We start from the raw sequence: 15,034 nt of genomic DNA on the forward strand, positions 1-15,034 counted from the left end.
GGAGGGAGAATCAAAGAGGAGCAAGAGCGCACGTGCCCGGGCTGGGTGTTTTCTCTCGCCCGTCGGCCGCCGTCCCGTGCGCCCTCCTATCGCCGCCCTAGCCTGTATTAAGTCTAGGCCCCGAATCCACTTGTTCTCCGAGTGCCATCAACTATAGTATTCTCTAGTTATGGGAAAGTCTAGTCGCAGGGATTTTTTTTCCCCCTCTGAGGTTGTGGCTATTCCAAGATTCTGTGACTTTCTTCTGATTCAGATTTACCAACTGGTCCTACCTTGTGTCTGCAGTTTCGACATCTCATCTCATTGTCTTGCTCGTCTGCAATACATACCCGTCCTTCGCAGGAAGAGCATCATGGTATTCAAAGAGTCTTGCGATGAGGGCTGAGAAGACTAGAATGTTTCCCAACAGTTGAGCGATGACGGTATGCTGCTGAGAAGACAGGCGATCTTCATTTTCATTCACTGACCCATACGTTGCAGTGTACAGTACTACACGTCCTCTAGCTGTCGCTTGATTCTCCCCGCTGAACGAATCATAATACTGGTGGATCTGTCTGTTATCATCCGATCTCTAGTCAGGATAAATTGACAAAGAGGTAAGATCTTTTCTTTCTCAGTGACTGGAAAATGACGGATGCAAAATCTCTCAATGCTCTATCGACTCCTCGCTCAAACGACAGCCAGATACCATTATATACAAAATGCGAACGTGGGATGGGATGGCAGTGTAGGAAGTACTGCACCCCTGACAGCCTCTTTCATACTGCCGGGCTATGCAACGGAGAAGAGGCCAGCCGCAGATACCGATGTGGCCGCCACTTGAACCTGCGCGTCCACCAAAAGATCAGAATCGTCCCGAAGCACGCGAGCAGAACCATGCCGATGACCACATCGTTGATGGCCCGCAACAGATCGTCTGCCTCGGAGACGTGCTCGGGCGCCTCCCCGTGGGCCATTTCTTCGTCCACCACGATGGCCTCAACTAGTGTCGCCGGGTCCACCACAATCTCCTCGACAGCAGGCTCGACAGCCACCAGCGAAGCGGGATCATCCGGGATGAGGAGCAGCTGCTCTCCATCCTCGGATGCGTACTTCAGGGCCCCCTCGATATTGGCGCGGACGATCCGCGACCAGCCGAGGGAGTTCCCGTGGCGGTCGAGCGCCTCGGCGGAAACAAAGTCCCAGTAGCCCGGGGTCACGAAGACCGACTCAAAGTCGTGCTTGGTCACGTTGCCGATCAGGTACGGGACGGCGGTCTCGTCCGCTTGCGAATAGAAGTTCCACACGGCGACCTCGGTGGCGCCGTTCCAGCTGACGTGGACGACCGTGGTCAGTTCCGGATTCGCCCTGGCTGCGTCTGCAGCGGACGGATGCGCCTGGCTGGGTTTGCTGGCGTAGACGGAGGCTGCCAGAGCGGGCGGCTGCTGGGGGTGGCCGACGAACGGGAACTTGTACGACCGGTAGCTGTTGAAGCGCGGGGAGAGGAACTTGGCTTCCATGAGCGCGGTGCCGTCCGGGGCGTGCTCGCTGTGGTAGCCTTGCGCGCTCCAGCCCATGAAGACGTTGCCACCGTCGAGGCGCTGGAGGTTGCCGCGCATGCGACTCAGGCTCCCGTCCGGGCGGGTGTAGCGGCTCTGCAGCGTCGCGGTCATTCGAACGGTGTCCAGCTCGACGATCATGCCGGAGGAGACGTCCTCTTGGTTGGTGAAGTCGTCGGAGGCGTTGTTGAGGAACGACAGGACGGTGTGCGTCTCGTTGGCCGAGACGAACCGCGCGTTGTGTTGCTTGGAGAAGGTGAAGTCCATCGCGAAGTTGGTGTATTTTCCGCCCAGACGCCAGATGATGTGCCCATCTTGCCCGGAGATCAGATAGATGGTGCTGGTGTAGCGCGCCGACAGGAGGTAGTCGCCGTACACGTTCTTGTCCGCCGCGTTCACATGGATGTAGTCCAGGCCTCCTCCCCCTTCAGGCGGCGACCACGGCATCACATGGTCCGACTCGTGGAGGGGGACCTTGTCGCGAGAGTCCCAGTCGAAGAGGACTGCGCTGGTAGCCAGGTCGATCTCCACAAACCCTCCTGAGGCCACTCTGCTCGATTCCGCCGGCCGGCCCAACTCCGCCAGGGACTGGTCCTGGATCCGGATCGAGGCCGCCAACGCCGTCTTCCCGCCCGGAAGAACATTGAACTCGTGTAGATCCCACCGCTCCAGGTCGTTCGTGATGGGAATGGTGTTCTCCACCAAGTATTTATCGTTAAGTATGTACGCGGCACCTTTAGCCAACGGCGTGCCGTCATTAATGTAGTTGTTCTGGAGAATGAATGAAAGATGGGTGGCACCATCGGCGATGTGGTTCGTGGGCTTGAAGTCAAAGACATTGCGGTTGTTGTGGAGGCAAGATCCGGTCCAGACCAGCTTGCCGTCCTGATCGTAGATGTGAGGTCCCACTTGACAGGGGTTGAATTTACTGTTATAGGGATCGGCGTCAAGGTGACTGTACGGCGCGACGAACCAGTATCCAGGGCTTACGCGACTGCGATCGTGGTAAATTATGTTGTATTTAATTGCCTTGACATTTGGCATCTGTGGGGGAGACGGTCAGTCTGGGTCCGGGGATAAGGATATGTTGGGAACGTGTACAGTGACAAACGAAAGGAGGTCATCATCGCGAGTGACATCAAATGTGTCCGCAGCTCCAGTCGAAGGAAGCAAGGAAGCAAGCAGAAGCAGAAAAGAAGATAAAGAAGGTGAGCGCATTGTGTTCGCGACGAATGAGAAGTCTATATATAGCGAGGGTGAGGCTTAAAGAACGATCGACCGTTGCATGATGGGTCAGCAGAACATGGCTTGACGGTGGCTACATGCAACGCAAAGTGCAAAGGCAACGAGGGTATGAGGAGGAAGAGATGAAGCAAGGACAGAGCCGAAGCTTAAAAACAAAAAACGACGATCAGACACCAGAATCAGGAACGAGATAAAGGGATAAAAATTGAGAATTGAGGAGAGGGCAGCCATAGAGAAGAGGCAAAAGGGTCCCCACCACGTGGAACCACGGGTATCGCAGCGAGGGTTTATCGGCTTCTAGCCTTGAGGCGGCCCCACTGCCTTCCCATACACTGGGAATCCTAAGCGACGGAGGCGTTCGTGTTCGTGACAAACAGGCAAAGCGGCCCGACACTAAGGGACCAGAGGAGACTTCCAATTGGCGAGGGCGTAACCTGTCTTTTCAGCCGCGATGCAGCCTCGATAGTTCAATTAGCGATTCGACCCGTCAGTGTTAAGATTAGTGTCGGGCGGAGACTGAAGCGCTGTGCAGGAGTCATGTGCTCTTATACCCCGTCAGGTTACGAGGAGACCAATCCCGAAACAAGCTGTGAAACTGACATCTCTCCCAGTGGGTATCAGCCACCTGCTCTATCACCCTGGGACATGCAACATCACTTGCTGTATCTTGTTGCAGGCGGATCGTCGACAAAGTCCTACTGTCTTGGTTGACTGCAGAAACAACCCATCCTGCCATCTGGGGCATGGATCTTGATTGATAAGGGCTCTGTTCAAAAGCAGAGCAGCGCAAAAAAGAAATCTCCCCGACTGGGAGTCGAACCCAGGTCTCCCGCGCTTGTTCCCGTAAGGGATTGACAAGCGGAAATCATGACCGTTAGACCATCGAGGAAGCGGATGAGGTACCTTATTTTATCTGTCTACATGGACTAAAAGTAATGAGTGATGCGAAATTCAAGAAGTACGGTGTCTAGACTCCGGAGTGGCTCGGTAGGCCCAGTGGCGCCTAACTAGCGGCGTATATCTCGGCTCCATTGTTGTACTTCTTGAACTGCTCCTAAGGAGTGACTTCGGAGCATTTACGCCCCACAAGGATACGTACGCCTTTTTTTTTTTTGGCCAGTGGAGCTGGCCGCTAAAGATGACTTTATTGATTCGGCGACCCACAACTGATTTTTGTGTAGCATGTGAGCGGCAGCTGTCGGTATAGGAGGTGTATTTGCGCAGCCAATGCCCAAGAATGGAGGACAAGCATGTCTTGCAAGCTCGGTGAGCAAGAAGCATCATAACAGCATTTGATCGGAGGTTGTGTGACTCAATGAGATCACGGTTCAGAGTAGATTCAGAAGAGTTCACATGATTTGTAGGGGAAGCATCCGCTATTTGGTGAACATTATACTCCTGCACATTTTACACAGCACCATGGGTAATTCGACTTGTAGCAAAGCAAGTTTTAAGGGAAGTTGTTTCTGCACAGGAGCCGCACTCGAGCTGCAAACCAGAACCACGGAAGAAGGAAGGTCCGGGGGCCGAGTGGTTGCGAGAGACACCTTGTCTTTCAGGCTCACATCATGAGCTGCAGATCCCGGATTGGCCTCCTGCAACAGGTCACTCTGCTGATCGCAAAAAGGGAGTTGACAGGGAAAGAGAAATTGGGGCCAAGTCCGGAGTACTGTACCTGCCGCCAGGTCTTCCCCATGAAGATCCTGGGAGCTGTCACTGTAGTCGAGATCCGTGATATTAAAGGGATCGATTGCATCGCACGCATTGAAGGCGTTCAAGAAGAGGTATATATCCTCTGTCTGGCATCGAGAATGCAACTAGCATCTGGTACCACACAAACTATTGCGAAGCTAGCGCAGGGGCACTGCGAGATGACTCCCCAGCTGCTGCACGATGACACCGCAAGGCCGCCAGAGACTATTGGCAACATCCGACGATCTATTCCCACCGGGGTTATAGCATGGAGAGAAGCAGCGCTGCAAACATCGCCGCCGCCGATCCCGATCATGCAAGGGCCATCGGCATTGGCGGCGACCCGAAGGTTTGAGTGGCTGCATTTCCCCCTCTCCACCATGAACCAGTCCAAGTTTGCTCTAGCAGCATGACTGGATTACACTATCTGCTTAATGACATGCTGATCGTCGCCGAAGGCCGGAAGGTCCACCGAGCGCAGCCAGGGTCTTCTCCTCCGCATAAGTATTCGCAATGACCCATCCTCCCGCCGGCATCGGGTACGGCATCGGATTCAAAATGCTCCTTCTCGGAATTGTAGGACCGACAAGATATATATAATCTGTGACATCCGAAATGGCTGTTCCTCAACCAGTTCTCATGGAAGACCAAGACAATCCCGCAACAGGGCATACAATAACCATGGACCACGAGCCAAACCCCGACCCCAAGCACCGCATGGACGGCGGCCTGACCGCATGGCTTCAAGTCCTCGGAAGCTGGCTGATCTTCGCAAACACCTGGTCTGTCATCTCGTCTCCACAGTGCCTCCGTACCACCCAAGCTTATCTGCAAGTAAATCCACCGAAATCAGGGGCTTAACGAGTTCGTACGGCGTCTTCGAAGCCCACTACAGCACCGTCCTGTTGACGGATTACACCCCGTCGGCCATCGCGTGGATCGGCTCGGTGCAGCTCTTCCTCATGATGGCGATCGGGTTGCCCGTCGGCTCGATCATGGACCGGGGCCGCCTGCGACTGCTGGTGGTCGCGGGCAGCTGCCTGCAGGTGTTAGGCATGCTGATGACCTCGCTGTGCACCGCGTACTGGCAGGTGTTCCTGGCACAGGGGGTCTGCGTGGGGATCGGGAGCGGGATGCTGGTCGTGCCCTCGGTGGCGGTGCTACCGCTGTACTTCTCGGCGAAGCGCATGCTGGCGACGGGGATTGCGGCGACGGGGAGTAGCTTAGGTATGTCCTTACACTTCCACCCTAATCCCGGGAAAGGTAATAGATAATACCTATCTAAAAACCATGCAGCGGGAATCATCTACTCGATCATGCTGCGCCGGCTGATCGTCCGCATCGGCTTCCCCTGGGCCGTGCGCGTGCTCGCCTTGGTCATGCTCGCCGGCTCCCTCACCTGCGCCGCGGTGATGCGCCTCCGTCCCGGCCATGCCAAACGCGCGCCCCTCCAATGGAGGAAATTCACCTCCGATTCGTGCCTTGTCTCCTTCACCGCCGGTATGCCCCAAGTCCCCCCTCTCCTCCTTCCACCCCGGATCCTAACCAAAGCACCAGCATTCACCGCAATGATGGCCTCAGTCTACATCCCCTTCTTCTACGTAGAAGACTACGCCCTCGATCTCGCCATCGACAAAGACACCTCCTTCTACCTGCTCAGCATCATGAACGCAACCAGTCTATTTAGCCGCATCGGCTCGAACTGGTTAGCTGATCGGTGAGCCCAGGCCCAGCCCAGCCTTCGCCCAGCCCTAAACCCCAAGCCCTCTCTGCCCCAATTTTCCCATCAAACGCCACCCCCCCAACATCAACCGGAATCAAAGCTGACTGCCCCAAAAAAAAAGATGGGGCGGCCTCCCCCTCGCCCTCCTCGGCTGCATTGCTACGTCCCTAATCCTCTTCTTCTGGCGCTTCGCCACCACCCTCCCAGCCCTGGTGGTCATCGTCGCGATCTACGGCTTCGTGTCCGGGAGTATCGTCTCATTACCGCCGGCGATCATCGCCAATCTGACGGACGATGTATCGGAGGTCGGGGCCAGGATCGGGGTGGCGTATACGGTTGCGGCGGTGGGGGCGTTGATCGGGAATCCGATCGCGGGGGCGGCGCGACGTTTTGGACAGTCGGTGCAGGTGGAGTATCAGGGGACGTGGGTGTTTGGGGCGGCGGTGATGGTGGTGGCGGCGGGGTTTGTGGGGCTGACGCTGTGGTTGAGAAGGGTTGCTGCAAGTTGTAAGTAAGAGGTAAGAAGTATGGTGCTGGCTTGAAGTTGATATAGACATAGATAGGTGTAGATGTCTACCTTAATAGTTTGAGGTTTGTTGTGAGACTATTGGTAAGAGTAAACATAGAGCTATTTATTGTCGGCAACGTAGATTTCACGAGAGCTGCTGTTATGGAAACTTTTACAGTATGTTATTATCAAGCACGGTTGGGAATAGTGTCTGAGATCAATTGCAATGCCCTACCAAGGACTAACCTCGGACCCATTCGACCATCAAGCACCGGAAGCATCCGACCGACCCCACATCATCCACGGACTTAGGGAGCCACAACTTAAAACATGCAGCAACAGTGCAACTAACCACTAGGTACAAAACCCATGCTCTTCCCCCGGGTCTAACCCAAAACACACCAACTACCATCACAACTAAATCCAATCCCCATACCAAACCACAACCACAACCACAACCACAACCACAACCACAACCACAACCACAACCACAACCCTATCAACAGCACAACCCAAAAGAAAAATGCTAAAATCCACCCTCCGCCACCTCCGACTTCCCAAACCCCTCCCCCCATCACTCACTGCCCAAAGACGACTCACAACAACCGCTCCCCAGGCCGCCCCAAAACCAAAACCGCAGCACTCCCTCCCAGCATCCTACTACCGCGGCGGCACCAGCCGCGCTGTCTTCTTCAACGCAACGGACCTGCCCCGCGATGCCTCGACCCACCCCGCAATCTTCCGCGCCGTACTGGGCAGTCCCGACGCCGCACACCGGCATCAACTCGACGGGATGGGCGGGGGCATCAGCAGTCTCTCGAAGATCTGCATCATCCAGGGCGGATCCACACACCCCGCTGCGGACGTGGATTACACGTTCGTGTCGGTCGGGGTGGTCGACGACAAGGTCGATCTGACGAGTAACTGCGGGAATATGAGTGCGGCGGTGGGGCCGTTCGCCGTGGATGCGGGTTTGGTGCGGTCGCCCAGCTTGAAGGGAGATGAGGCGACGGTGCGGATCCATAATACCAATACGGGGAAGATTATTCATTCTACGTTTGCGGTGGTCGAGAGTGCATCCGGAAACCAGGGGCCGCCGGTGTATGAGGCGGCGACGAGTGGGGAGTTCGCCATCGATGGCGTGGCGGGCACGGCCGCGCGGGTGCAGCTCGATTTCGTGGACCCCGCCGGTTCGGTGACGGGCAAGTTGCTCCCGACGGGGAATGTGGTGGATGCGTTTGAGGTCGACGGAACAGAGGTGGAGGCCACGTGTATTGATGTCGCCAATCCGTGTGTCTTTGTCTCCGCGGCGAAGCTGGGGGTCCAGAGTAACCTGACGCCCGATGAGCTGACGGCCGACGGGGGGTTGTTGGAGAAGTTGGATCGCATCCGCCGGTTGGCCGGGGTGAAGATGGGGATCGCGGCATCGCCCGAGAAGGTGCCCGGGAGCATTCCCAAGATCGCTCTGGTGGCTGCCCCCGGGAAGGATGCGCGCTCGGTCGCCACGGGTCAGACGCCGCAGAAGGTCGATCTGGTGGCCAGAGCGCTCTCCGTGGGCCAGCCGCATAAGGCGCTGCCCATTACGGTGGCGTTGTCCCTGGCGACCGCGGCGCGGGTGGAGGGGAGCACTGTGTCGCAGGTTGTGAAACGGGGGCAGACGGTCGATGCTGCCGGGATCACCATCGGACATGCCAGTGGAAATCTGTTAGTGGGGGCAGAATTCGCCGAGGATGGCAGTCTGCAATCCGGCCGCGTGTTCTCGACCGCGAGGAGGTTGTTTGAGGGAAGGGTGTTCTGGAAAGATGAGTAAGGAGTATGCTGCGGACCTCATATTGTGTAAATAGTATCAGTCGTGGAGAATGACAGAGGCGGTTCTCAGAAGCAATCCTTCATCACGCTCGACAGTTCGCCCCCGTAGTCAACCATATACTGTCCACTCCTCCCCCATACGTCAGTCTCCTGGTGCGGCGGCAGCGCTCCCATTCCCATGATCTGTGTTTCTAGGCTTCCAACCGCCTCAAACCACTCCATCAACTCCCTCGTCATCTGCACCCCATCCACCGGCGTGAGACTCTGTATACTGCCCGTTGACTGCATCGAAGGCTCAACCCCGCCACTCGCTTGCTCTATCTCCTGCTCCTTTGCAGGGTTAAGCACATCCACACCCCCAACCCCGGCTTCCGCTGCTTCCGGCTGCCGACGCATAACCTGCGGCCCCAACTTCCTCAAACTGCGAATCGACTTCCACAGTCGCAGTGAAATATAAGACTTTGTCGAGAAGCCTTTAATAAGCTCCAGCGCCAGGTAGAATTCCTCCCGACAGGCGCTACTGAACTGTGACGGGGCTTGCGCGACAGCCAGAAACAGCACTGCAACTGCCGAGACGAGGAACCAGTTGAAGGTCACCTGCTGAAGACGGTAGATGTCTGTCGTCTCGTTGAGTCGCGTGATGAAGCGGATTGTCTCCCTGGCTAGGTCGACTACCATCTGCGATTCGGCGGGGTACCGCACGATATGCGCGGCCGAGTGGAGCACGGGCCGATGGATGAGCATGCGGAGCTGGTTGGAGCGAAGGTAAAGCAGCGCCCGCAGGCGATGCAGACTGCGCGGTGGTCGAGGCTCGGTCTTCGAGGCTGACCGCGGCTGCTGCTCCAGACGCAGAATCTCCGGGATGTTCATCACCCACTGCTGGACCTGCCAGTCTAGATAATTCATCTCTTCCTTCTTGATCTCGTTCGTATTGTTGAACGCCGAGATGAACTTCCACACCTTGGCCGCGATGCGGCTGTACCGGATCATGACCCGGAGGTAGGGGGTCTTCTCCTCCGGCTCCGGCAGCCAGGGATCGATGTCGCTATCCTCGAGCGAGAACGGCATACCCGTCCCAAAGCTCCACCGGATGTCGAGGATATAGATCGACCAGAACAGCCGGAGAACGCGATCCCGTCCCGCGGCGACGATGGCCGGCTGGCCAAGCGTTTCCCGTCGGTGCAGCCCCTTTTCAAGGCACATGCGCTCCACGATCCCAGCGATGCGCCAGGCCAGGATTTCCTCGTCGACCTGGAAGTAGAAAATCGCCTAGCGCGCTTATCAGCCAGCCATACATCGATTTTTCCGCCTAGGAACTCACTCACAACCAGCGTCAACAGAATAATACTCTTAATGTCCGACGGTCCCCACACGCAATTATCGGCCTCCTCCCGCACACTCTCAAACAGCCGCATCGCCAGCTCGCTACTCCCCGCCGCCTCAGCCGTCAACGCACACGCAAGGACCAACCGTAGAATTTGCACATCATCGGCATGTACCGCGCGAAACCCCTCGGGATGCGCCCCAAACACCACCTCGACCTGATCCAGCAAGTCCTGCAAATCCAAGACCGGATACATCATCCCCATCTCCTCCTCATACACGCGACACAGCCGCATCGCCTCGGCCTTATCTAACGACCACAGCGGATCCCCCGAGGGCAGCGCCGCATCCAGCAACGCCGGCGGCCCTGGCGAATCCGGCGGCAGCGGCGAAGGCGGGTGGTGGGCATCGGCCTCCCCTTCCTCCGCACCGTCAGCGTCAGTCTGCTCGACAATCCCCTGGCGGAGGAGATTCGACTTGGCGAGATGCAAGCTGAAGGCGGATGTCGTCGGGCCCTGGAACGCGGTCTCCCTGACCGTGGACCGGCGACGGAACGGTCGCTGGCTGCCCGCCCCCGTCGCCGCATCCGACCGCGCGATCGCGGTGGCAGTGATGCTGGTCTGCGTTAAAGTCGTGATAGCCGCGGAGAGGGTTTTGATCTGTTCCTGCATAGCAGACATCTGTTTACAGAGTTGCTCGAGATATACTCTGGGTGTGTATCAGCATGGGTGGGAATCTTCCACTGACCCGTGTTGGTTGGGGAGGGCATGTATGTGTGTTTGTGAGTGGAAGCGCGAACATACTGTTGATCCGACTCGCCATCGGCGTGATGAGGGGGCTTGTCGTAGATACAGTCAATGCGCTGTCGGCCGCATCGCTGACAAGGAGTCTCTCCATTGCACTTGATCTTGCGGCGCTTGCATTCGTTGCTAGTGGGCATGTTAGACTTGATCCAAGCGTGACTGAGGAAATGAAGAGAGGGAGGGAGGGAGGGGGGAAAGGCCTACCAAGCCTTGGCGATGTACTTCCGCCGTCGTTTGCGTGGGTTGGCCCCGTCCTGGTCATCCCGGTGTGCTGGGGGCGAGAAGTCCCATGTCGTTAGAGAGGCAGTAGCGTCCATGATGGGATGTGGAAGTGACTGGGCGCGAGAGTCGAGTGCGGAGATGACGGAGGTAGGTGGACGTGGACGTGGACGTGGACGGTAAACAGACGGTGGCTGCTCCGACCGGGCGCAAGCAGCGCGGGGAAAGACTTGATGAGTGGCGGTCAGAAGGACGGAAGACCCCGTGCGGGGGATTCCGCACCCGAGGCTACCTAGTGGTGCTTATCTTGACCACCTGAGCCTGCTTATGCATAATTCAATGAGAAATTACTTGATAAATCGAAGGTGGCTATAACAGATGCTCAATCGGCAACTTTTTCACGCACACATCATCTACCTGGATCATTTGGCCCATTTGCTTCCAACAAATTATCTATATTGATCTCCCAGCTATACAATCAACACATCTACCAACTTATTATCCAGAGTACTGTACTGTACAATTCACAGATCCTTAGTCCGCTCATCACTCTCCCGGATCCACTGCTTCAACGTCTCGGGATTCCTCGGTCGGAAGCCCACCTTGAACGGCTTGGGCTCCGTCGTCAACGCCGTGGGGATGGCATTGCAGTGAATGGCATCCATGATCGGACGGTCGTCTGGGTTCTTGGCCGGGAGCATGGTGAAGGCGGTGATCAGGCGGATGTAGGCGGTGTACAGCTCGCGGTTGGCCAGATGCGAGCCAGCGCACATGCGCGAGCCAGCCCCGTAGCCGTAGTGCGGAGTGCCCGTGCCCTCGCCCATCTCCAAATACCGCTCCGGCAGGAATTGCTCGGGCTTGTCGAAGTGCTCCTCATCGTAGTCTGCGGCGTATGCGTTCTGGAGAGGGGGTTAGTAAGATTGTATCATAAGCCGGAAAACAAGTGGACAGGCGACATACCATGAAAAAGGTGGTTCCAGCGGGGATGGTCGCGCCGTTGTAGACAATATCCTTGGTGCTTTCGCGCGGCAGACAGATGGGGATCACGGTCCAGAACCGGAGGGTCTCTTTCACCAGGGCGGTCACGTAAGGGACTTTCTCTTCCACGAGGCACTTCTCCCACGCATCACCGTCCGGGTACACTGTCATGATCTCCTCGTAGGCTTTCTGCTGGACACGCTGGCCGTCTTCCGAGGCGAGGTAGGCGATGCCCATGATGACGTTGCCGGGAACCGTGTCCAGTCCGGCAGAGACCATAGTAAGACAGATGGACTTGACTTCCGCTGCTGTTTGTCAGTATACACACATTGCCTTTGGAAAGTAACCAGGGATGACTCACCCTCATTCAGCTTCGCCTCAGGATCCTTGAGAATGTTCCCCGTGATGCACGGTTTATCCGTTCCCTTGGCAATCTGATCCTTGAGAATATCCAACAGATACGTCAAATACTTATCGCGGCGCACGCGGAACGACTCAGCCTCGGTGTTCGCCTTAGGCAACAGACGCATGAGGGGGATGTAGTCCTGCCAATTGTTGCTGGTACTGCGGAAGTTAGAGACGCCGCGCTCGACGTCGCAGATCTCGTGCAGCAGCTCATCGTTGACGTTGCCGCTGATGCGGAAGCCGTAGTTCAGGGTCAGACTGGTGTTCAGCGCGAACCGCTGGAAGTACGCGACCGGATTGATGTCCTTGGTGCCGTGGTCGCTGTCCTGGAACAGCTCCCGGATACTGGCGGTGGCCTCGAGGTCGATGATTGGCATGTACGACTGTACGGCGGGGCGGTTCAGCGCGGTGGCGGCCGCCTTGCGTCGGCGCTTGCAGGACTCGTCCCAGGGCGAGGTGCCGATCGTGAAGCCCTGGGAGCTGGACACGACGCTGTGGAAGGTGTGGAAGGTCGGGCGCGAGATCAGGGCCGACTGGTCTTTAATCCACAGCTGGCGGACGGACTCGAAGCTGTTGGCGAAGACAATGCGCTGGAGAAACCATCACAATCTATTAGCATAGTTTTGACTCTCGTGTCAGTCTTTTATTCACAGCGGGTCACATACCCGATTTCCCATCCGGACCTGGAAGACGGGGCCATATTTCTTCGCCCATTTCTTCGTCACAGTAGCATGCTGGTCGCCTAATTGCAACAGGTTTCCAAATATGGGTACCCCAGGAATCTCAGGTATCCCCTTGATCTTGGGAACGTCGGTGCGATTGAGATAGCGGATCAGAAGATATACCACCGCGACAGCGGCGAGGGCGACAGTTTGGAAGGACATGGTGTGAGTGATGGAAGTGATTGTGAATTTGACTTATTGGACGGTGGTGTCTGCAAGAAAGCAGGAGCTTTATACACCTCTCCTCCGCGGTTCTCCTCGGCTTATCATGGTTCAAGTTGGCTATGCAGCGGTCCCCATGCAGCTAGACCTTGAAAAGTGGCAGTGGATTTGCGTCATGGGCCACCGGGCCAACAAAGAGGGCTCAGGCCAAGTGCATTCGTTACCCATTGCTGTAGCAAATAGAGTGTCGGCTGGCGCAGTTAGTAAGGTGGTTCCCCCGCACTTTCACCCTGGTTGAAATGAACAAATGCACGAGCGTGAATTGGCTGGAGCGGGATTTCGGAATGAAACACCGCGACCCCGCTCTCAACGGAAGCGGAACCGGGGCCGAGATCGACAGCCGCCCCATAACATAACCCAACTAACCAACTGGCAACCACTCCTTCCGCTACTATCCGTCCTGCTGCTCTCGGCCCGATGATGGCGCTTCCTTTAGGTCCGACACGGTATGTATATACTCCGCTGATAAGACTGAGAACACTGAGAACACTCCAAGGGCCTATACAGAATCCTGCCTAAGATTGCACAGTACTTCAAGTCTGCTAATCACCACAAATCACAATCATATTACCCTACTCGGCCGGACTCGGTCATGGAACAATGACATCAACAAATTCCTTGTGCAACATCGAAAGACATACCCATCATGCAACAGCCCATTATAGTAGAAGCATGACACCCCTCATCCACAATTCCCATTTCACAGCCACCAGCACATCTCCTCGTGCTCAGCTCATCCCGAGACTCCCACACAGATATAGTATCCATACCACATATTCGTGCATCCCGTCCCCACGGCCGGATTCCAGGTCACAATGTTCGGCACAGTGATCCCCTCCTTTGTTGCAACAGTGGTACACGTATCGCCCGACGCGACCAGGTAAAAGGTATTGCAGTTGTTCACCATGCCCGTCTGAATGGGGGTGGGAGTCGACACCGCAGCGGTCGTGGTGGTACTTGTGGTGGTGGTTGTCGCCGTTGATCCCACCCCAACGCAGACATAGTACCCCAGCCACAGGGCGGTACACCCGCTGCCGACGCCGGTGTTCCACGAATAGAAGTCAGTCAGGGAGATGCCGGCTGTCGTCGCGATACTGGCGCAGGTCTCACCACTCGCTACCAGATGGTACGCGTTGCAGTTTGAGGCGATGCCTGGCTGGGTAGGGCTGGGGGCTGCGGCTGCTGCCGCGCTGTTGACTTTGGAGACTGCAACGAGCGTGGTTGGGGTAGGAGATGCAGCAGGAGGAGCTATGGCTGCTGCCAGGGAGGCAGCCAAAGTGAAAAGAGAAAGGTAGGAGAGATGCATGACTGATATTTGAGAGGTTGTTACTCAGATGCTTGATCTATCGGGTTTGGTGCTTGTTCCTATCGAGATTTTGGTGGCGGAATACGCATCCTTTTATATGCTGAAGTGATGATTCCTGGTGTACTCAACCGCAGGTCACATGGTCCCTCTGCTGTCAACAGAAGAAGGGATTTTTGCATCTGGGGCAGGAAACTTGGACAGATGATGATGATGAGTGTCTCCTCACGAACAACAGCCGCAATCGATGCAGGTCTCATATTCCGGGGCTCATCTGATTATCTGAACGACGGGGTGTCCAATAATCGAAGCATGCTCCAGGTGACTCCTGCCTCCATTGGCTGCCTAACTGAATCCCTGCCGGCTAGTGTACCTTTTCGTCGTCCAAGATACATGTCCTATGGACACACTCGGAAGGCAGTCGGGCTGTTGCAGGGACTGCGAAGGATGATGATGTCGGGTCTCGGCCACCGCTTCCCAAGCGAAGCTGAAATCCTGCAAGACAGGACATGGATGCTTGCAGTTCGAGTGACACGCCGATATT

General features: G+C 56.4%; 7 protein-coding genes and 1 non-coding gene across 8 annotated transcripts; 3 read left to right on the top strand and 5 right to left on the bottom strand.

The window, feature by feature from the left end:
- Positions 1-629: 629 nt before the first annotated feature.
- On the bottom strand, positions 630-2,962 carry BO82DRAFT_310653 (uncharacterized protein). The gene is made up of 2 exons (XM_025632383.1): positions 2,640-2,962; positions 630-2,582 (listed from the first exon to the last, which is right to left on the bottom strand). The coding sequence occupies exons 1-2, from the start codon at positions 2,754-2,756 to the stop codon at positions 759-761; spliced, it is 1,941 nt and encodes a 646-aa protein (XP_025491748.1). The 5' UTR covers positions 2,757-2,962; the 3' UTR covers positions 630-758.
- A 620-nt stretch (positions 2,963-3,582) lies between these two features.
- On the bottom strand, positions 3,583-3,672 carry BO82DRAFT_t185. The gene has a single exon. It is a non-coding gene; the product is annotated as a tRNA-Asp (tRNA).
- A 679-nt stretch (positions 3,673-4,351) lies between these two features.
- BO82DRAFT_364987 (uncharacterized protein) lies at positions 4,352-4,888 on the top strand (the record flags this gene model as incomplete). The annotated part of the gene is made up of 1 exon (XM_025636983.1): positions 4,352-4,888. One exon carries the CDS (start codon positions 4,352-4,354, stop codon positions 4,886-4,888), a length of 537 nt encoding a protein of 178 aa, XP_025491749.1.
- Positions 4,889-5,192: 304 nt separating this feature from the next.
- BO82DRAFT_283830 (major facilitator superfamily transporter) lies at positions 5,193-6,713 on the top strand (the record flags this gene model as incomplete). The annotated part of the gene is made up of 5 exons (XM_025631435.1): positions 5,193-5,257; positions 5,329-5,702; positions 5,772-5,975; positions 6,033-6,192; positions 6,320-6,713. 5 exons carry the CDS (start codon positions 5,193-5,195, stop codon positions 6,711-6,713), a joined length of 1,197 nt encoding a protein of 398 aa, XP_025491750.1.
- A 434-nt stretch (positions 6,714-7,147) lies between these two features.
- On the top strand, positions 7,148-8,537 carry BO82DRAFT_354574 (DUF453 domain protein). The gene has a single exon (XM_025635233.1). It carries the CDS (start codon positions 7,230-7,232, stop codon positions 8,514-8,516), a length of 1,287 nt encoding a protein of 428 aa, XP_025491751.1. The 5' UTR covers positions 7,148-7,229; the 3' UTR covers positions 8,517-8,537.
- Positions 8,538-8,581: 44 nt separating this feature from the next.
- BO82DRAFT_283814 (putative C6 transcription factor) lies at positions 8,582-10,958 on the bottom strand (the record flags this gene model as incomplete). Its single annotated transcript, XM_025631434.1, has 4 exons — positions 8,582-9,784; positions 9,841-10,544; positions 10,586-10,767; positions 10,846-10,958. The coding sequence occupies 4 exons, from the start codon at positions 10,956-10,958 to the stop codon at positions 8,582-8,584; spliced, it is 2,202 nt and encodes a 733-aa protein (XP_025491752.1).
- A 340-nt stretch (positions 10,959-11,298) lies between these two features.
- BO82DRAFT_310660 (cytochrome P450) lies at positions 11,299-13,276 on the bottom strand. Its single transcript, XM_025632384.1, has 4 exons — positions 12,909-13,276; positions 12,200-12,833; positions 11,821-12,143; positions 11,299-11,759 (listed from the first exon to the last, which is right to left on the bottom strand). The coding sequence occupies exons 1-4, from the start codon at positions 13,125-13,127 to the stop codon at positions 11,385-11,387; spliced, it is 1,551 nt and encodes a 516-aa protein (XP_025491753.1). The 5' UTR covers positions 13,128-13,276; the 3' UTR covers positions 11,299-11,384.
- Positions 13,277-13,764: 488 nt separating this feature from the next.
- BO82DRAFT_81492 (LysM peptidoglycan-binding domain-containing protein) lies at positions 13,765-14,664 on the bottom strand. The gene has a single exon (XM_025641582.1). It carries the CDS (start codon positions 14,491-14,493, stop codon positions 13,921-13,923), a length of 573 nt encoding a protein of 190 aa, XP_025491754.1. The 5' UTR covers positions 14,494-14,664; the 3' UTR covers positions 13,765-13,920.
- Between the last annotated feature and the right edge of the window lie 370 nt (positions 14,665-15,034).

The sequence above is a fragment of the Aspergillus uvarum genome (genome assembly GCF_003184745.1).
Source record: "Aspergillus uvarum CBS 121591 unplaced genomic scaffold BO82scaffold_28, whole genome shotgun sequence".
Taxonomy (NCBI): Eukaryota; Fungi; Ascomycota; class Eurotiomycetes; order Eurotiales; family Aspergillaceae; genus Aspergillus; species Aspergillus uvarum.

Excerpts from the sequence above, each read along its gene's own strand:
- BO82DRAFT_354574 (XM_025635233.1), top strand. The coding sequence starts at position 7,230 with ATGCTAAAATCCACCCTCCGCCACCTCCGACTTCCCAAACCCCTCCCC.
- BO82DRAFT_81492 (XM_025641582.1), bottom strand. The coding sequence starts at position 14,493 with ATGCATCTCTCCTACCTTTCTCTTTTCACTTTGGCTGCCTCCCTGGCA.
- BO82DRAFT_310653 (XM_025632383.1), bottom strand. The coding sequence starts at position 2,756 with ATGCGCTCACCTTCTTTATCTTCTTTTCTGCTTCTGCTTGCTTCCTTG. Across the intron at positions 2,583-2,639 it reads ACCTCCTTTCGTTTGTCACT|ATGCCAAATGTCAAGGCAAT; the intron begins GTACACGTTCCC and ends TCTCCCCCACAG.
- BO82DRAFT_310660 (XM_025632384.1), bottom strand. The coding sequence starts at position 13,127 with ATGTCCTTCCAAACTGTCGCCCTCGCCGCTGTCGCGGTGGTATATCTT. Across the intron at positions 12,834-12,908 it reads AGGTCCGGATGGGAAATCGG|CGCATTGTCTTCGCCAACAG; the intron begins GTATGTGACCCG and ends TGGTTTCTCCAG. Across the intron at positions 11,760-11,820 it reads CTGGAACCACCTTTTTCATG|AACGCATACGCCGCAGACTA; the intron begins GTATGTCGCCTG and ends CCCCCTCTCCAG.